Source organism: Narcine bancroftii, chromosome 12 (assembly GCF_036971445.1).
Source record: "Narcine bancroftii isolate sNarBan1 chromosome 12, sNarBan1.hap1, whole genome shotgun sequence".
Classification (NCBI taxonomy): domain Eukaryota; kingdom Metazoa; phylum Chordata; class Chondrichthyes; order Torpediniformes; family Narcinidae; genus Narcine; species Narcine bancroftii.
Window position 1 is genome coordinate 96,628,456 of NC_091480.1, and position 22,371 is coordinate 96,650,826.

Consider the following 22,371-nt stretch of genomic DNA (forward strand, 5'->3'; position numbering starts at 1 on the left):
TCATGTTACTTGTTGCAAAAAAAGATTTGGGGGAGAAAAAAGTATTGTCAGGGCTTACCACTGTTGCTCAAAAGTGAAGCTTTGTTGTAGTGTGAAGGGTGACATAACTTCTATATGAGATGGAACAGCTTATAAGAAAGAATCCAAAATACTCAGTGACCCATCAGTTGCAAAGCGCCATCATTTACAACCGTGTTGTATTGGAAATTGAAAACAATGATGACAAGGGAAGTATTAATCATCTTGAGAATGGAAAAAAAATTGCTTGTTAAATACACTTAAACTACAGGCATTTTAATTATCAACTCCAGTTAAAAAAAATTGACAAAAAATGCTTTTTCAATCATCTATGATAAAACCCAGTGATTTATCTCCAATTGATGCAGGGTATTAATCCCTTCATGAGATTGTATAGGCCATTGGTTCCCAACCTTTTTCTTTTAACTAACATACCACTTTGAGTATTCCCTGTGCCATCGGTGCTCTGTGATTAGTAAGGGATTGCTTAAGGTGGTATGTGAGTGGAAAGAAAAAGATGGAAAACCACTGTTTTAATCATCCCTAATTGACTCGTTGTGTGCATGGTTTCATAACTCCAAAGGAAATGGACCAATGACCATTCTTCTCAAGCAAAATATTTCAGTAACAATTGGGTCTAGAGCAGTGATTCTCAACCTTCCCTTCCCACTCACATGCCACCTTAAATATTCCCTTACTAATCACAGAGCACCACTGGCATAGGGAATACTTAAAGTGAGATGTGAGTGGAAGGAAAAAGGTTGAGAACCACTGTTTTAGGCCAAATCTATTACCATCACATGTTAACATGAGACCTAAAACTTAGTTTTCCTTGATTTTATTTAGAATTTCTGTCCTTCGGTGAATAGAGTGTGCCTTCCTTTAAAGATTTGTTTTTTAAAAATGGTTGGAGAATTATGGATAAATAAGAGAAGATGGGAAGAGGCTCTGGAGCACAATTAAATTTGGACTAAAACCAAATAACAGGATATTCTTCATTCTCCTGGGGCTTCTTTTTAATCACTTGTCATGTGCATTGTACTTCAGTGCATTTTACAAAGATGGTCTTAAAGCAATTTAAACCATTTGGAAATTATCACCAAAAAAAAACTCCCAACAAATACCGAGACTGAAGACCCCACTTTAGTTGCAGGCCACTGCACCTCTCTCTGACAATGTCCAGAATCATTTCAGAAAATTACTGTGGGCAATGATTTAACTCTTTTGCAATGATACCAGAAACTGTAACACAGTGAGGATTCCACCATCCCTTCCCACTTCCCTGTCAGTTAATGATGTAAGGGACAGCTGGCTCGAGTAACCTGTAATCTGTAGACCTGAGTCCTGTTCAAGTTGAAATATTTTACAGTCTGATGACTTCGTGATGAAACAGAAATATTAGACTGCAATATTTTAAATACATTAAAATTTTTCATCTGTTGTAGAACCACTAGGTGTAGGAAGAGCTGGTAAATGAGCAGAAAATCTTCTGGATATTGTAAATGGGATAAATTTGAACTTAAAAGCAGTGATGTTAAACTTTGGTTCCTTCTGTCATCCCTCACAACTAATATTTTACTGAAATAAAGCTGCCATTTTATTATCAACCCAATCATTTCTTCATTTTCAAAGTTTTATGTCATTGCTTTATGTCGTCGCTAAATGTGCTCTCATTTATTACTGACATTTAAATGTAAAATCTTGTATTGGTACTGTTATCCAATTTTAGAAAGTTCAATTTCACAATACTGAAAATATACTGGCTTCTAGTCTAGCAGAGGTACAAATTCAGTTTGAATGTTTGAGTAGATGGTAGTATCTCACAATGTACTGGAGCTCAGTTGGAATTAAATCCCATAAATACCCAAAGCCAGCAAAGGGAACATTATGTCGCGATATAATGCCCCAAGCCATTCATTTTGAGCTTCATATGAAAGGCTACATCTGTTTTCTTTGGAAAAGCAATTTGAAAACAGCTTGCTCACAGCATGTCACCTTAAAGAATGAACTTTATTCTTTATTTTCAATACAGTTAGGCTTATAGGTTAAATCTTAAGTGTAAAAGGTTATCTATTTTTCACCATTTTCTCCTCAAAAACACAAGAACTGAACAAAAGAAGTAAAACTTAAAATACTTAATCAAATTCTTTTAAGAAAAACTAATAAATATAAATTTGCCAAACAGAGGTTTTTCTCCAATGTTGAGGATAGTCCATTATTTCTGCTCCTGCTTCAATTTTCAGGACATTTCTTCCATCTGGTTCCACTGCAAACTTTGTACCAAAGAACCTACTGTTTGAACGCATAAATATTGTGAATCTCTTATTGATATTTTTAGATGTGAAGCATTTTATATTTATTGATACCTGCTGCTTTATTCTCCACTATATTTTCAAATAATACAATATTGAACAATATTACCATTTTCCCTTCTTAGCTCAAAGGCAAATAACACTGCACCAGAAAATCATTTCATAACAGGATAAGCTATTGATCTATGTTGTTAAAAAAAAAATCAAATTTAGAACAAAATGACATTGGTAAAATGTGAAAAGAATATCAAGCCCTTCGGTAAATTTCATGCTCATTATCCTCTACAAAGAAAATTATTTGTCCTGAACATCTTATTTTGAGAGTCACAAGGCAATTTGAAGTCTTCAGAAAGTTTCTTCATTTGCCAATTTGAAACCAAACCATGAATTAGTGGTGAAAGAAGATTTAATAATCCAGATCTAGCCCTTGACTCATCCTGTACCTTTTGTTGGCTTCCTGTAGGATTTGCTCTGTAAAAGTTAACATCTGCAGGATTTCTGTAAAGCAGGGCATTTTACGAATAGAGGTTAGACCTCAGGTAGCACAAATTAAAGCCCGACCTACCATTGCTTGTTACCATGGGCAACTGGACAGTACAGTAGCTAAATGTTAGAGTGGTATAGTCTCTTCCCTCCAGTGTCTTGTGTTGAATTTGCACATTCTCTTGATATCCAGTTTCATCTCACATTCCTGATGCGAGGGTAAAATAGGTGAATTGGTCATTGTAAATTTCCCCAGTGTGCAGATGAGTGGTAGAATCTTGGAGAGAGTTTGAGGGATGGCTGAAGAGTAAAGTGGGTGAGTATAGGATTCATATTAATGGTCAGCACAGACTCCATCCTGAAAGATTGGTTTCTGTGCTGGGTGACCCTCTGTTAACCTGTCACTAGTTCTTTTGCAGTTTCTGTTTTCTGATGAGCAATGATGGAAATATATTTAAGTACCAGTAACTTTTTAAAAGATGAAAAAATTCAAAAACACTTGAAAATGATTTTTTATAAAAAATACACAAATATGTTTAATTAACAGAATATGTTTAATTAAAAGTATTAGTTCTAATAAAAGCTTAAAAGAAAACCCAAGTAGTTTCACTTACCTTTTTAAATAACCCCAGTCATTTGAATCAATGGGTGGAAAACAGATAGGTTGCCCACTCTCTCCAGTCTTATTTGTGTGCTGTATAGAACCTTTGCCGAATCCATCAGGAAGAATGAAGGAATAAAAAGAGTGACAGGGTAAACCAGAAGAGGAGCAAGAAAATGCTCTTTGGCTCCACCATCCCCTTCACAGTCAGATCTGACTACCTGAAGGTATTTGACGATCTGGGTTGGAGGGGCTGAGGCATGCTGTAATAATTGGTTGGAGTGGATCGCAAAGATCAATCAGAAATTGGATCTTGGGGTACAGAGTTCCCTCTCAATAACAGGGAAGAACCTGGTCATCAGATTCAAGGTGATCTCGGTCCAGTTGTACTTGGCACAGGTGTGGCCCATCCCACACACCTCTGCCCTGGCAGTTACCAGAACAGTCTTCCAGCTCATATAGCCCTCATTCTGATGTCAGCTCCGTATGTGGCTGCATCAGGCTGTGCATGGAACCAAAGTATAAGGGCACCAAATGATGCTACGTTCTGAGGTTCTACCTGTCCCAGGTGTTGTGAAGAATGGGTCTGGTCCTGTTGCTGCGCAATGTCCAAGTCAGCTGGACTTTGCCACACCACCTATCCTTCATGAAAATGTTTGACCAGACAAACACTTTGACCACGAGGCAGTGGCCAGTACAGAAGGTCATGCAGACACTGAGAGATGAGGACTAGATGGAAACAATGGGGTTTCCATCCAGGTCAATTAGCAGAATACCTCATCACTAGTGCTCGCGAACAAACACCAGAATTTAGCCTGGCTGGCAGTGAAAGGAACCCTCCTGGTCACATCCTTACTGTACAATCGAAACATCACCCTCAACACACGTTGTACCTGGAATGGCTGTGCTGGAGTGGAGACAGTCATCCACTTTGCAGAATGCAGATTTGCAAAAAGTGTGTAGAGAAGAAGGCAAGAGACCTTGTCACCGTTCATCCCAGACAGCAGCCTGACAGAGTCAGACATCCAGAACTACTGGAAGACCATCAACTTGGTGAAAGATGCACTTTGGTCTGCCCGGAACCTGTTGGTCTTTCAGCACATGGAGATGTTGGTATGGGAATGTATCGATTGGCACATTCCAGTCTGTAGGAGTACAGGCTGAGGGACACACAACCAACACAAGGGTGCTGTGGGGACTACCTGTAGTCTAGTGTCCTTCTATTACCAGGCATTGAGGGGCTGAGACTGAGGGGAAGCCCCTCAAACAACAGAGGGGAGAGTAATGACAAGGTGACATAGCGGTAGCAAGGGTGTTGAATAGAAAATGAAAGGAACGGTGTACAGTGATGGAAGTGTATGGATAATTATTGGATTAATTATTGTGTTTATGATATAAACCTCTGGGGATCCTGCACCTGTCCACTGCAGTATTCAGGCACGGAATTGCAGAACATACAGGCACGCCAACATTTTTTTTAAATTACTGTGATCTCCTGCAGTGGCAACTTGCAAATATCCCAATTTGAAAATAGAAAGAAAAATGCAGGCCAGGTGGGGGAAAGTCAGGAAATGGAACCAATTATATCGCTCTACCCAAGAGTCACAACAGCTGCTATTAGACTAAGTATACAGCAGATGCTGGAATCTGAAGCTAAGCGCAATCTGAAGGAGAAAATCACTGGGTCAAGCAACATCAGCGTGAGAAAAACACTAGTGGTCTTTTCAAGCCAAAACTCTTTATTGAGACTGAACTTCAACCTGAAAAGAATTTTGGCTTGAAATGTCTTTTGGCCATTCTTTACAATTGCAGACAAAATGTCAGGGTTCAGTTTCAGTTTGCATGCCAAATGATGAGAATGGTAATGCACAAGAACCCAAAAGTCTCCTTTTTATATGGGCTTAGATCCAAGTCACTCATGCGTTTGGAATTGTAATGGGACAATCAACATTGTCTGGATTACAAGTGCCTGAATTTAAATTAAAAAAAATCAAGCCATCTTAATTCAATTACCCTTGTCTTAATTTCCTTGTTGAACAGTATTTCTTGTTCCGGCTGATAATTTTAGAATTACAGTACCATACAGGCCCTTTCAGCCCATGAGCACATGCTGACCAATTACACCCAATTAACCTACAACCCCCGTACGTTACGAAGAGGGGAAGGAAACCCACGCAGACATGGGGAGAAGGTACAAACTACTTTCAGACAGCTCTGGATTCGAACCTGGGTTGTTGGCACTATTATATCGTCGTGCTAAGCTAACAGTGATGCCATTAATGGTTATTAGTTTCCATTTGAAAAATCTTCTCTGTGGTAGAAACGGTGCAAAATTGGAAACAAATTGTTCTTTTTGTTACTTGGAGGAATGGTCATTTCTAATCCAATGTTGTTTCTTAGCATTTCCATCCTCAATATGAGAAGTGAAGCAATGGTGAATTTCAGGTGCATTTTCTACTAAAATCTGATATTCTTTGCTAAATGTTTCAATACTGAATCAACATATCCACGTGTGCTTTGAATGTCATGTTGAATAAAGGTCAAACCTGATTGGATCTACACATGCTAAGCGAAGATGCTATCTGGGCACAGTCATTAATGGAGTCATGCAACATGGAGCAGACCTTTCAGCCTTAGTCATCCATGCCAACCAAGTTGAAATTCTGGTCCAGTCCCATTTGCCTGCATTTGGCCCATGTCCTTCTAAACCCTTCCTGTCCAAATGTCCTTTGAAAGACATGATTGCATGATCTCCTCTGGAAATTCTTTCCAAATATGGACTACCCTCTTAAGGAAAAATTTGTCTCTCAGGACCCTCTTAAATCTCTCTCCTCTCATTTTAGAGTAGAGGCCCCTTGTGTTTTTATCAACCTTTATGATGTCACCCAGAGGCCCAGTCTCTCCAACCTCTCACTATAATTGAAGCCTTCCAGTCCAAGGAACATCCTGGTGAATCTCCTCTGCCCCTCTGTTAACATTGACATCATTGTTCTGGTCGGGTAACTAGAATTGCATGGATGTACTAAACGTATTAGGACATTGAATTAGATATGGAAATTAATGACTTGCTTATCATGTGTAAGGCTCCAGAGTTCAGTGACAAATGTTGAATGAAAATTTAAACATGGATTTGAAACCACTATTTTAAGTAGTTACAGTGGTATGGGATGTGGGGTTCATCTTGAGGAAGGGGTGTGCATGACAAATGCAAGAAAGTGGTTTTACATGCAATTGTTATTGGACAAGACAGAGGAGTCACAGGAAATGGCAGATTCCAGATGTTTGTGGAAGGTTAACTTAAGAGTAGAAGGAGAAGACCCTGCAAGGAAGGAGGCCGCAGCCGCAGACCGGTGAGGGGCTTGGAGGCTGAAGGACTCACACCAGGCTGTCGACTGCTGGAAACAGGCCTTGTAAGGGTGCCAATGGCAAGCAATGCTCCCAAAGGGTGTTAACAGCCTCGTGATCGTATCAGAAATTCAGTACCAAGAACTCGGGACCACTGCTGAAACAGACGGGAGAAAGTACAGCTACAAAGGTCATGGAAGTGCAAGAGTTGAATCTCAGACATGGTGCCTTTGTCGGGACTCTCTTTTGCTTCTCTTTCACTTATTAGTGGGAGTGCCAGACTTGTGGCACCTCCTTGCCTTTACAGCAAACAAAAATCAACACATTTTATGTATTTATGTACATGATAAAAAAAAAATGAATCTTAACCTTAATTGTTGATATCTTTGGGAAATTCAAAAGGAGAAAGATGGGCTTATTATGTATTCTGCAGTCCTAACCCTAACCCTAATGTCATTGATCTCAACCACTGCCAAAAGTGATCATTTTTAAATATTGAATATCAGTTGGATAGCCAACCAAAAGTCTTCAAATAGATTTTGTCCTGAAAGATCTTTTATGCGTTGTTGAAGAGTAAGGATCAACTCTACTTCATTAGTGAATGATAAAATGGTCTAAAAAATCTTGTTGGGAAAAGTTGAAGAAAACGGCATTTTTCAAAATGGGAACTGAATTTAAAGTTGGCTCTGCCTGAATCAAGTAGTACAAAACTTCAGTAAATATTATTGGAGGACCAAAATAATGACACAGAAAGTGCATTGTAACCCACTCATAAGCTCATTTACTGTGGTATCCTTTTAATTTGAGGTGAAACATCAGATTTTTAATGATGCGATCCAATTTGGGCACAAGCCTGCTTGTGTTTTAGGTAATTGATAGATTTCTAACCTTTTTTCCTGAAGTAAACATTCATTTTCTTTTATAGGTGTGGAGGGGTACCCTAGCTCGACTTCGCTACAAACGTACAAGAGCTGTCTCCATTATTATAAACCACTACAGGAGGTACAAGGTGAAGTCTTATATCCGGGAAGTAGGCAGACGTTTCCAGAGCGTTGGAACCATGAAGGACTATGGTAAACATGTGAAATGGCCAACTCCCCCCAAGATCCTACGTAAATTTGATGAAACATTGCACTCTGTTTACCAAAGGTAAAATTCCAAACAGGATTATCAGTGTGATTTGGTGATCGGGTATAATGAACTTTTAATTCCAGAAAAAAACAAAAATGTATTCATTGCCCTCCTAGCACCATGACATTACTTTGAGGATAATGTTTGCAGAGCTGAATGAGGATTTTATTTGCTGAGAGATCAAGTGAGATACTTCAAACTTCAGTAAAAAGCTACCTGTATGGGCAGGCGTTGTGCTTTTCATTAGCTCACTCAAAAAAAAATTCAAGCTCTTAAAAATAAAGTTGAAACTCCCCCTGCCAAGGATTCTCATGAGTCAAACAACCAATAGAATGGAAGTCTAGAAAATACTGTACTGGTGGATTTTGATCATGAATTTGGCAATCTCTGAAAATTAAAGGTTTAGTTACATTTAATTATTTTGATGTTGTAACTTTTGTTTAAGATGTAGTTTTAGATTTCTCCAGACATAGATTATAAATACATTCAGTTTTAATAACTTTATTATTGTTTAAGTGTTAAAAATTGAATCTTTCATTTTTGATGTGACCATGGAAAAATACTGGGATTTGATAAAGAAGATCTAATTCGAGGTTAAATTACAAATTATAAAAATGAATGGGTTACAAGTAATTCCTTTCATCAGTTTAAACTGTTTACTAATCATTGCCATTCTCACTAGACGATTTAGTCAGGTATTTTAGGATTAAATAATAAGATAAATGCACCATAATACTGAGAAAGCATAATTTGAAATGTCCAGGGTGCACAATGGCATTAATTCTTAATATGTAATCAGTTCATTTAAGAAAATTGCTACCAAATGGTTACAGAAATATTGTACTCTAAATTGAAATATTTAACACTACTTGAATCAATTATGATTAAGATAGGATTAACCTTTGCTTAGAAATCCAAAAACTACCCCAAAAGATCAATGGAGAAAGAAGGGTGAATTAATTTTGCCAATAAAACTCCTACCTTACAATGAATAGCAGTCATACAGATTTTACATTTTGCTTGATATTTTTATTCATTTTTTTGGGACAAGGACAATATTTCTTCCCTTTGAGAAACTGGTGTTAAGTCACCTTTTATAATCGCTGCAGCCCTTTTCATGAAGCTATTTCCACATAAGGAGATTCAGGATTTAGACTCAGTGACAATAAAGGAACATTGATGTACAGTATATCTAAGTCAGGGTATTGACTTGAACCTGCAAGTTATACTGGTCCTGTGCACCTGCAGCTTTCTCCTTCATAGCAGTAGGATTCCAGTCATCTTTGACACATGCATGCTTGCCATTGTTGTTACTGGAGCTTCCTCCTTGTGGATAATTACATGAAAGGAAAAATATTTTGCCAGAGCTTTTCAGTCTGTGGATTTCTTTCAAGAGGCTGTGTCACCCAGCGAAATTTCATTAACACTTCCCAGTACTCAACGCAGCAGCTGACAAGCTCAGTGGAAAAAAAAATCAACAGTTTCCTGTGACTGGCAGGATCACTTCTGGTGCACAGCCCATTTCCTAACAGATTGCAAAATAGACTTGTTTCAACTTTTGTTTATGTTTGAATGAAGTAGCAGCCTCACCACCTCTTCAAAAGCTACATTTTTCACAGTCGCAAAAATAGCAAGGGTTCCTTGTAAGTCTTCCTGAAATGAAAAAGAATCATGCTTTGCATGTGGAATAATATTTTGGCCTTAAATAGTTGTGCAGCAGACAACTTAGTAAATGAGCTAAGAATGCTATGGTTTTCTGTATCCTACATGTGCCTGTAGTGTATCAAACACAGAAACTTAAGGACATGACCTCAATAAAATGTCCTTGATTCTGACTTCTGAAGTTAAAGTTGATGGCAATATATTCTCTCCTACTGTCTTGCTCCACAGCCATACTAATGATTAATGTGGGTCACTTGCTTCAGAACTTGGAATGTGTAAGATTATTTCATACTTTTAAATTGAAATACATATAGCTGGAATAGAGGAAAGTCTGCATACGCTGGGATTGTAGTGCAATATATAAAACAGCAGGTCACGTGCATATATAGGAAGTAAAGGGTAACCAACGTCTTTGGAAACTAAAATGTGGGTAATACTTGAAATCCTAGACTATAAGCCTTAGTCACTCTCTTTGTTCATATACTTACAATTTAATGTCCGATAAACTGATTAATTAATTGCAGGTACTTTCTATCTGAGTTCCTGAATGTCAGTATTATGAATGCTATTGGAATGAGACTGGACTCAATACTGACATGACATTATTCAAACCTTTATATTTATCTAGACTTTCTTGTAGCCTACTTTTTGACACAAATATTTTATAACAATGAAGGTGTCTGAGATGTGATAGATTGCCCACTACACCGAGATGATTAGGAAATAGAATGTTCTGTTCAAATCGAATGATATGGGCCATCTGCTCAGAAGTGGGTTTGAGTTATTTAATGATGTTCGGACTTATTAACAAAAGGAAAATAGAGATATTAATCTTCAGATCACCAAATATACAAGTAAAAGCACATCCCAAACCATGAGAGGTCATCAAGAAAACCGGACTGTGGCATTGAACCGAGCAACTTAAAATTAAAGTGTCAATAGCTTCATTTCACTCAACTGGATTAGTGCGTGATACTTATTTAATTCCCTTTACTAGACTGTGATCCAATATTATGGCATTTGGATAGAAACCTGCAGAGATCGATCAAATATAGAAACCCTAACCTATTTTTTGCTGCCTTCATTTGGGTTTGTTGACTAAATTAATAGTGGTTTGTATCTTGTACACACTTGCTTGCCAATCACCTGGCCACAGCCCAATTTTTACTTGGAACAGGGGCCCCCATCATGAGGTTCTTCAGGTAAGCCAGTTCCAAGATGATTGGTGAGGATTATCACAGCATAGATTCATTCCTGTCCAAAATAGAGCCTTGCTCCTGGATTACTACCTGTCAATGCATTTGAAGGGATTGATTATTTGTGAACGTCATTGATATTTGAAAACATTCAAAGCATTGAAATTTACATATTAAAACTTCTATATTCTTAAAGAAATATTTTAAAAATTTGTATTTCTCCCTCTTGACTATTCCTCCCAATGAAATGAATGAACTTGTTCTGCTGTGCAAAAATATCATTAATTTAATTTAGACATACAGCACAGTAACAGGCCCTTTCGGCCCACAAGCCCGTGCTGCTAAAATACACACAATTGACTTACACCCCACTCCCACTCCTGTACATTTTTGAAGGGTGGGAGGAAACTAGAGCACCCAGAGGAAACCAACGCAAACACAGGGAGAAAGTACAGATTCGAACCCTGGTCCCCATCAGCGTTGCACTAACTGCTACGTTAACAGAGCCGCCCCTCATACTTCCACATTTGCAGGGCACACCTCAACTTCTGCAGTTATAGAGCTTTGTGATAGCAGGTCAGCACAGATTAGCAAGCATCTTGAGCAGAAGGTAGAAGCTGTTGATGAGATGCTGCCTTGACATCTGATGGTGTAAAGCAACATTGGACTTGGATATATAGCTACTCGTTTTGACATTCAGACAGAAGTCATAACATTGTTCTTCAATGGATCACAATTGAATATGCAGTTGTCATTTTTTTTTTCAAAACGAGTCATGGATTATCTTTAGACTTTTTTTATTTCAGCTGCTGGAAATCAGAACATTTTAATAACATATGGGCTTCAAATCAGAAGGAACAAAATTGAAGCAGAAAAAACACTGGGTTTTTTATGTTCAATTCACATTTTACATATTCATAGAATCCTCCTTGAAACATACACTGGTTTGGTTTGTAAATAAAATGCTGTGATTTGAGAAGTGAATACAATTTATACTTTGCAATACAATATGACTGTTACACATTCCATTGATTCCTTTCAATCGCTCTGACAGAATGTGTGCTGAAGACCACCACTTCCAGTAAAGCCTTAAGGGAATAGTGCACTGTCTTTTGAATGAGATCATTAATCAAAATATCACTGGCCTCTCAAATGCTTTATATCTTTGATCTGTTCATTTTTAATGCTTCGGATGTTCAAGAATGTCATTTTGAGAAAGACCTGCCCTGCCTCAAGTTGTTTTAATTTTAATTCTGCCAAAAGGTGGAGAGCATTTCTGCTGATTAGGAGCGTCCCTCCTGCCGACTTACCACAGGTGAAAGCAAAGGTGGCAGCCTTGGAGAACCTGAAGGGTCAGAGGGGTGATCTGGGCTTCCAGAGAAGCTGGGAAGGCAATTATCTGGCAACCGTGAGTAATTCCGTGATAGCACTGGAGAAATTGCATTGGATAACTTTCTAACTTAGTCTGCACTAATTCATGTGGTTTAAAATTATGACATTTACAGTAAATATTTGCGAATATACTTTTTTCCAATGGAAACCTGAATGCCTTAAATAAGCTTTCAATTCCAGTGACGATGGTTATCAATCAACTAAGGTAGTTTTTCATGGTTGAGCTGATTCCAGAGCCAAGGTCCTTTTCCTCAGACTTTCAATGCAGTTTAATTTTAGGGAACAAAAGTAAACAATTTAACCTGGTGCTGTTTTGTTTTCTTTGCTGAATTCAAGCAACCGGCTCTTTTCACTTCAAAATAGGCAGTTTTTCTGCTGATAAAAAGCATTGAACGTCAGGATATAAATGGACCAGACTCAGGAGGGAAAAATTCTTCCAGCTTTTAATTTAACTCACCCTGCAATAATTTTCAGACTGAATGTGCCATTCAGGAATGAATCAATCAAAAAATAATGTTGTTTTCTTAGAAAAGGTTATATTTGCCATCATATTTTCTTGTATGTAACTTGGAGTTCACATGCATATGCACCCTAAGTTACTTCAGATGATAGGTTTCAAACCTGCCATTTGCTAATGGTCATTGTATACCATTAAATGCAAGTCCTATCGATCGGAGATTATGATTTATAAAGCACTCAAACAGCATGAAGTGAATTAAGATGATGCCTGTTATAACAATGCCCATTGTTCATCCCACATCACATGATTAGATGCAGTTTATGTAGGAAAAATCAATATTACTTCTGTATTTGACTTTACTTAAGAAGTCAAACGTAAATAATTAATTCTGCACCAAATCCTGACCGTACAAATGAGAAATTTACGTCGTGTTGTAGTGCAAAAAAACATCTTGCTTGTCACTGTCTCTCAGGATCAATTTGTTATGACCTTGATGAACTCGATGGATAAAAGAACCCACATGGATTCCTCAATAAACAGCCTGTTCCAAACACTGAGGATCGCCGATATAAATTTAAATAACAATCTGGACAGTATTGGAGGTGAAATAGTCCATTTCAAGAATTTGCTGAAATAAGCAAGGGGTTGAAGTGATCATTTTTCACATTCAGTTTCATTCATTATGTTTTTACTAATGAGCTGTGATTTCTAAGAACTGTCAATTAGTTGTAGTTAATTTGTACAATTAATGCACGTTAATTTTTCATACATGCCTTAAATGCACGCAGCCTGCCCTGAAACTCAGCCATTCTCAACAGGGGGCCAAAGATTCCACCCCCCACCCCCCACCCCCCACTCCAGCCACTACAGCACGTTTAAATAAAGGCCTTGTTTTCTTTTCACCTCACATAACATCAGAATCAGGATTTATCCTCATGAACACGTCATGAAATCCAATCTTTTATAGCAGCGTCAGAGTCCAAACGTTCATATTAGAACCATCTTACAAATCTAATATATTAAAAAAGTTAAAATAACAGTGCACGAAAAGTAAGGCCGTGTCTGTGGTTCATTGATCATTCAGGAATCTGATGGCAGTGGGGAAGAAGCTGTCCTTGTGCCGCTGAGTGCTCGTCTTTAGGCTCCTGGACCCTTTTCCCCGATGTATGTGAAGAGGCCATGGCCTGGGTGGTGGGGGTCCTTGAGGATAGAGGTTGCTTTTTTAAGGCACAGAAATACTTCTATGTATTTTTTTTAAATTTAGGCGTGCAGCACGGTAACAGGCCCTTTCGGCCCATGCGCCCGTGCTACCCAATTATGTGATCATTAGGAGGAACCAAAACGACTGATTCACAAGGAAGGTGACCTGTAAACTTTGAGTGGAAGGCTTCTCACAGCCCATATATTTATGCGCTTCCACTCTCATCCCTTCTCACTCCAGCCAGAACAAGAACAGAGTCCTCACATTCTTCCCTGCGTACTTCACCGCCCAATCAATCATCTTTTCCAATTTCAGTCATCTTCTGTGAGATTCCACCTGTAGACATACTTTCGCTTCTCCTCCCCTTTCAACTTTCTAAGAGCATCAATCCTGTGAATTTTCTACCTCCGTGAATTATACTCCTTCCCCAGCATCTTTCTCACGTAATTGCAAATGGTACAACACCTGCTGTCTTACCTCATCCCTTCGCACCATGTAGAGACTCAGACAGTCCTTATAGATAATGAAAATGAGTTTATTGTTATATAGCTTGTACAATGTACATATGCACCAAAATTCTTACTTTCTGCAGCTGAATAGGTACTTTGTAAAAAACTACATACTAAATACTTAATTGAATTCTTCTTCTTCTTCTTTGGCTTGGCTTCGCGGACGAAGATTTATGGAGGGGGTAAAAAGTCCACGTCAGCTGAATAAATACTCAAAAAAGACATAATAAATATTCACGGTTATCCTAATGCAAAAAAAGTGACAGCTCTAACCCTAAAGAAATCTCTTGGTGCCTGCCACATTGACCACCGCCAGTGGGCTGATATCGCCTCAAACCATGCATCTTGGCGCCTCACAGTTCGGCGGGCAGCAACCTCCTTTGAAGAAGACCACAGAGCCCACCTCACTGACAAAAGAGGAAAAACCCAACCCCAACCAACCAATTTTCCCTTGCAACTGCTGCAACCGTGTCTGCCTGTCCCGCATAGGACTTGTCAGCCACAAACGAGCCTGCAGCTGACGTGGACATTTACCCCTCCATAAATCTTCGTCCGCAAAGCCAAGCCAAAGAAAGGAAGAAAAGAGTTGATCATCATTAATGAAACAAAAGAGCCTGATAACTGTTGTAAGGGAATTGTTCTTGAACTCGAGTTGATGGCCTTCAGACTTCTGCCCAAGGATAGCAGTGGTAAAAGTAACCACAACTCCCTGAGCTTTAGCCTAGCCATGGAAAAGGATAAAAGCAGACTGTAATGATATGGTATTGACCGTACAGGCCAGTACAGGTATGGGCTGGCCCGCCTCCTGATGACATCCTCCCTGGACTCCTCCCCTGTGACCCAGGCCATAAAGGTCGTCACCTCTTCCTTCCCTAGCTTGCACTGGGCCAGCAGTCTTGTGTGTAATAAAGCCTATCTATGTAACAGAGTCAAAAATGCGTTTAAATAATTTCTATTCTCAATTCTGTATTTGTGAATTTTGTTTCAATGAGTTACTTGTATTTAATGTCCTTTTAATAATGTTTCCAGTGGGAATGAGTTTGGCAGTGCACACCTCTTGTGCACCTCCTAAGCCCCTCCCTTCCTTTCCACTCTTTGTCTCTGATTATTGGGGCAACTGGTAGAACCCAACACAGACGAAATGGGAAAGTGCTTCATTGGGGAAGGACAAATTATGATGGGATGAGGCAGAAGCTAGCAAGAGTAATTGGAAATAGATGTTCAAGGGAGAAAGCACAGATGGAGATTGGTTCACTGGCAGCATCAAGTGCAGTTTTTTTTTTTGAAGAGCCGTGGACACCTTTGTTGAATTTGAACACATCAGACCTGCAGCAATTTGTGACCTTCAAACTTTTCAACCAAAAAACTTGGACCCAGCTCCATTTGGCTCTTTCTGGCCAGAAGTAAAGTTTTTTTTCACTGTTATTGTAATCATTTACTTGCTTAATTTACAGCTATGTTACTTAGTGATTGGGGTATCAAAGTTTGGGTTGTTGCTGGGAGGCCATGCATATGGTATGTAGTATGCAGTTTCCCTCACTAATGCATATAGAAACTGCATGTCTACTTAATTATATATATTTTTTATTTTGTACATGCCTGGGGATCTTTGAGGCATCAAGGATTCCATTAAGGTGTCGATAGTCTAAAACATTTGGGACCCCTGATGTAGATGTAATGGGTTAGCATAGGGTTTAGAAAAAGAAATGACTCACAGAGTTATTTTGCAGCATTTACTCACTCCCTTTAGAAGCCAAAATAACACAACCATTGCCTTCTGGGATTTCTTCCCTTTTTTCCCCCCTTTTGCTTCCTTAGCAAGGTTACAAGCTGTGTCCTCATTCATTCTTTTCATAAACTACACACAGATACTTTATTTTAATATGTATTCAATATTAAAGGTATTAGCTGAGAGCTTTACAGATTTGCTCAGGAAAGAATTTTGCATTTTAAATTCCTTTCAAACTATATAAAAAAAAACTATATTTTACAAAGTGAAAGCAGTGGCACCTGGTGGGTGAATTATAAAAAAGGCATAGAAAAACTTAACTAGCTAAGGAAAATATTTACCTTTAGAAGATAAAATAACACAAACATTGCCTTCTGGGATTTCTTCCTATTTTCCCCCTTTTGCTCCTAAGTATGCAAAATAACAGAATTTACAGTGTAAAATCTCAGCAATACTACATGGGTCACATGATCAATACATAATAATGATGCCTAAACACAAGATAAATAAAAACATCCATAAAACTTACATTAATCATTAAAAAATTGCAAAACCAACTGTAAAACAAATTATTAGCAATGAACAATATACATTAAGACGGATAACATAAACAATTCATTTTCTATGGAAAACATTTAAAATAGCCCAGTAGCAATCTTCTCCAACCCCTCTTCCCCCCTTTACCCTGAGCAAGGTAACAAGCAATGTGAGAGGAAGGGAGGGGCTTAGGAGGAGCACAAGAGGTGTGCACTGCTAAACTCATTCTCACTGGAAACATTATTAAATGGACATTAAATACAAGTAACTCGTTGAGATAAAATTCACAAATACAGAATTGAGGATAGAAATTATTTAAATGCATTTTTAACTCTGTTACATAGATAGTGAAAACACAATGCTGGAGAAACTCCGCAGGTTTGACGAAAACAGCCAGGAAATCCAGGAGCTGCTGGCAAAGAAGCGAGCTGCCCACCAGGCTCACCTTACAAAGCCATCCTGTCCAGAGAAGAAACAAGCCTTCCGTCGCGCATGCAGCCATCTTCAGCGCAAACTCCGGGAGATCCAAAATGAGTGGTGGACTAGCCTCGCCAAACGAACCCAGCTCAGCGCGGACATTGGCGACTTCAGGGGTTTCTACGAGGCTCTAAAGGCTGTGTACGGCCCCTCACCCCAAGTCCAAAGCCCGCTGCGCAGCTCAGACGGCAAAGTCCTCCTCAGCGACAAGATCTCCATCCTCAACCGATGGTCAGAACACTTCCAATCTCTTTTCAGTGCCAACCGCTCAGTCCAAGATTCCGCCCTGCTCCAGCTCCCTCAACAGCCCCTAAGGCTAGAGCTGGATGAGGTTCCTACCCTGGATGAGACATATAAGGCAATCGAACAACTGAAAAGTGGCAAAGCAGCAGGTATGGATGGAATCCCCCCAGAAGTCTGGAAGGCTGGCGGCAAAACTTTGCATGCCAAACTGCATGAGTTTTTCAAGCTTTGTTGGGACCAAGGTAAACTGCCTCAGGATCTTCGTGATGCCACCATCATCACCCTGTACAAAAACAAAGGCGAGAAATCAGACTGCTCAAACTACAGGGGAATCACGTTGCTCTCCATTGCAGGCAAAATCTTCGCTAGGATTCTACTAAATAGAATAATACCTAGTGTCGCCGAGAATATCCTCCCAGAATCACAGTGCGGCTTTCGCGCAAACAGAGGAACTACTGACATGGTCTTTGCCCTCAGACAGCTCCAAGAAAAATGCAGAGAACAAAACAAAGGACTCTACATCACCTTTGTTGACCTCACCAAAGCCTTCGACACCGTGAGCAGGAAAGGGCTTTGGCAAATACTAGAGCGCATCGGATGTCCCCCAAAGTTCCTCAACATGATTATCCAACTGCACGAAAACCAACAAGGTCGGGTCAGATACAGCAATGAGCTCTCTGAACCCTTCTCCATTAACAATGGCGTGAAGCAAGGCTGTGTTCTCGCACCAACCCTCTTTTCAATCTTCTTCAGCATGATGCTGAACCAAGCCATGAAAGACCCCAACAATGAAGACGCTGTTTACATCCGGTACCGCACGGATGGCAGTCTCTTCAATCTGAGGCGCCTGCAAGCTCACACCAAGACACAAGAGAAACTTGTCCGTGAACTACTCTTTGCAGACGATGCCGCTTTAGTTGCCCATTCAGAGCCAGCTCTTCAGCGCTTGATGTCCTGCTTTGCGGAAACTGCCAAAATGTTTGGCCTGGAAGTCAGCCTGAAGAAAACTGAGGTCCTCCATCAGCCAGCTCCCCACCATGATTACCATCCCCCCCACATCTCCATCGGGCACACAAAACTCAAAACGGTCAACCAGTTTACCTATCTCGGCTGCACCATTTCATCAGATGCAAGGATCGACAATGAGATAGACAACAGACTCGCCAAGGCAAATAGCGCCTTTGGAAGACTACACAAAAGAGTCTGGAAAAACAACCAACTGAAAAACCTGACAAAGATAAGCGTATACAGAGCCGTTGTCATACCCACACTCCTGTTCGGCTCCGAATCATGGGTCCTCTACCGGCACCACCTACGGCTCCTAGAACGCTTCCACCAGCGTTGTCTCCGCTCCATCCTCAACATCCATTGGAGCACTTACATCCCTAACGTCGAAGTACTCGAGATGGCAGAGGTCGACAGCATCGAGTCCACGCTGCTGAAGATCCAGCTGCGCTGGATGGGTCACGTCTCCAGAATGGAGGACCATCGCCTTCCCAAGATCGTGTTATATGGCGAGCTCTCCACTGGCCACCGTGACAGAGGTGCACCAAAGAAAAGGTACAAGGACTGCCTAAAGAAATCTCTTGGTGCCTGCCACATTGACCACCGCCAGTGGGCTGATATCGCCTCAAACCGTGCATCTTGGCGCCTCACAGTTTGGCGGGCAGCAACCTCCTTTGAAGAAGACCGCAGAGCCTACCTCACTGACAAAAGGCAAAGGAGGAAAAACCCAACACCCATCCCCAACCAACCAATTTTCCCCTGCAACCGCTGCAATCGTGTCTGCCTGTCCCGCATCGGACTTGTCAGCCACAAACGAGTCTGCAGCTGACGTGGACTTTTTACCCCCTCCATAAATCTTCGTCCGCGAAGCCAAGCCAAAGAAGATAAAGGACACTGTCTAGCCTACTGAGTTTCTCCAGCATTGTGTTTTTACCTCAACCACAGTATCTACAGATTTTCATGTTTTACTTCAGAAGGATGTAGATACTTTGGAGAGGATACCGAAAATATTTAAGAGGATGTTCCCTGGTCTGGAGAACATGACATATGAAACATATATTATCACTGAAGATACTAGTTTCACCATTGTTGTCCAGACCAAGGAAGGACATTCAGATCAGAACATTGCTATGAATGTTTAAATGTTCTACAAATATCACTTTATAAACTAGACTGATGTGGCTCAGTACTTATCAAATATGAGGAAACTTGGCATTTTAAAGACGTGCTTTCCTGATGCAATGGCATATGAGAGTTTACTTATTACTAACGTAGAGCCAATAAAAACATATAGGAAGAAACCTACAAAATACTAAAAATCTAAAACACAGCAAAAAATAATTGGAATATACAGCAGGTTTTCTGGCACCTTGTAGGAAGTTACATTAAACCTTTACATAAAGATGAGGTTTATGAATTAGACATAGGAACCTTATACAAAAAAAATTCCTTGACTTTGATTTTCGGGTTTCGATAGGCTAGGGTTCCAATGTCGAATATTTCTACCATTTTCCATTCATTATTTTCTTTGTTGTCAATGTGTTTGAGCACTTTTGCTCTCCTAAGGGCCATTTCGTAACCCGAGAGGAGCAGGCTGTGCAACTAAGTCCTTTTACTTGAGGGATGAAATTACAATCTGTGCAGTTGAGTGGGGGACCTTGCCAGCATCTGTGCAGTTGAGTGGGGGACCTTGCCAGCATCTGTGCAGTTGAGTGGGGGACCTTGCCAGCATCTGTGCCAGCATCTGTGCAGTTGTGTGGGGGACCTTGCCAGCATCTGTGCCAGCATCTGTGCAGTTGAGTGGGGGACCTTGCCAGCATCTGTGCAGTTGAGTGGGGGACCTTGCCAGCATCTGTGCCAGCATCTGTGCAGTTGTGTGGGGGACCTTGCCAGCATCTGTGCCAGCATCAGTGCAGTTGAGTGGGGGACCTTGCCAGCATCTGTGCAGTTGAGTGGGGGACTTTGCCAGCATCTGTGCCAGCATCTGGTCCCACATCAATACATCTACTTTGTGAGATCCTCCTTTTCTACTTCTATTTCAAGAGACTGATTGGCTTGTACTACAGTGCAGTAGGGTCTGTTGCTGAAGCAACCTGTGTGTGTGTGTGTGTGTGTGTGTGTGTGTGTGTGTGTGTGTGTGTGTGTGTGTGTGTGTGTGTGTGTGTGTGTGTGTGTGTGTGTGTGTGTGAGTGAGAGAGAGAGAGATTCTGGGGGTATGAAAGGGAGAAACTGTTAGAGGGAAGGCTTCTTTCAGCTGACAGTGTTGTGTATTAATGATATTCATTAACCCTGTGGCTTGCAACCTGCATTCAACAGCTTTGCTGGGTCTTTCATCTTTGCGGGAACCCACAGAGACCAACCATAACCTAATCTACTTGGCAACTCATATTACTGCGACTTGGAAAATTTTCTACGAATAAGTATTAGTTCATCTCTTTGGAAACTATGTCAGGAACAAAGTCGTTGATGTATTTATGACGTACATAATATAAATTTAATTGCTATAACATAATGCCAAACTGTCAGTGAGAAAATTATACTTGGAAACTGTATGTCACACAGGAGACTTCAGATGTTGGATCTGGAGTAACAAACAATCTGGCAAAGGAATAGCTCAACCTGACGAGTTCTTGCAGAAGATTGTTTTTTAATTACATCACTGTATAATGTCAAAATATCTATAAACTGCATAAACATGATGCAATTACGACAAATGCAGGTAAAAGCAATTCTTCACTGTCAACCTCCACTTGTGGCAATGAGATCGATGACACTTTTATTCAAAAAAACTGCTGGCCAGGACAGCCAGAGAATCCAAATTGTTTGGCATAAAAATAAACCAAAAAAGGTGACTCAACCGTGGATAACAAGAGAAATTAGAGACAGCATTGGGTCCAAAGAGAGAGCATATCAATTGGCCAAAAAAAGTACCGCAACCGAAGACTGGGAGCAGTTCAAGTTGCACCAAAGGAGGACAAAGGGATTAATCAAGAGAGCAAAACTAAATTACGAAAGTAAGCTTGCGGCAAATATAAAAACCGACTGCAAAAGCTTTTATAAATATGTCAAGAGGAAAAGATTGGTGAAATCCAGAGTAGGTCCCTTGCAGTCGGAATCAGGGGAATATATAATGGGGAATAAGGAAATGGCAGACCAATTAAATTCTTTCTTTAGTTCTGTTTTTACAAGAGAGGATACAAATAACCTCCCGAGGATGTTGGGAAACATAGAGACGAATGCAAGGGAGGAACTGAAAGAAATCAGTATCTCTAAGGACATGGTCTTGGGGAAATTGATGGGATTGAAGGCAGATAAATCCCAAGGGCCTGATAATCTACATCCTAGGGTACTCAAGGAAGTGGCCGTTCAGATAGCAGATGCTTTAAGAATTATTTTCCAGAAGTCGATAGACTCAGGATCAGTAACCATGGATTGGAGGGTAGCTAATGTTACCCCACTATTTAAAATGGGGGGTAGAGTAAAAGCGGGGAATTATAGGCCGGTGAGCCTATAGTGGGCAAAATGATGGAATCCATTATTAAGGATGTAATAGCGGAGCATATGATTAGCAGAGAAGGGATCGGACAGAGTCAACATGGATTTACAAAAGGTAAATCGTGCTTGACAAATCTATTGGAATTCTTTGAGATAGTGACAGGTAAAATAGATGGGGGAGAGCCAGTGGATGTGGTGTACCTGGACTTCCAAAAGGCCTTCGATAAGGTCCCGCATAAACGACTGGCTTCCAAAATCAAGGCTCATGGGATTGGGGGCAAAGTATTGATGTGGATTGAGAACTGGCTGGCAGGTAGAAGACAGAGTTGGCTTGTTTTCTGAGTGGCAGGCGGTGACCAGTGGGGTGCCACAGGGATCTGTACTGGGACCCCAGCTGTTCACAATTTACATTAATGATCTGGATGAGAGGATTGGATGCAATATCTCCAAATTTGCAGATGACACTAAGCTAGGAGGGGTTGTGTGCACGGAAGAGGGGGTCAGGAAGCTCCAGTGTGATTTGGATAAATTGAGGGACTGGGCAGATACATGGCAAATGCACTACAATGTGGATC

General features: G+C 40.3%; 1 protein-coding gene across 5 annotated transcripts in view; it reads left to right on the forward strand.

Annotated features, from left to right (window-relative positions):
* LOC138746709 (unconventional myosin-Id-like) overlaps window positions 1–22,371 on the forward strand; it is a 303,031-nt gene that overhangs the window by 154,278 nt on the left and 126,382 nt on the right. For all 5 annotated transcript variants that reach the window (XR_011347053.1, XM_069905032.1, XM_069905030.1 and 2 more), the window contains exons 17-18: window positions 7,685–7,908; window positions 12,012–12,156. Coding sequence is in view for 4 of the 5 variants with exons in the window: in XM_069905032.1 (XP_069761133.1) it covers window positions 7,685–7,908; window positions 12,012–12,156 (369 nt within the window). In the remaining variant the exon portion in view is untranslated. The remainder of the gene's footprint in view (window positions 1–7,684; window positions 7,909–12,011; window positions 12,157–22,371) is intronic.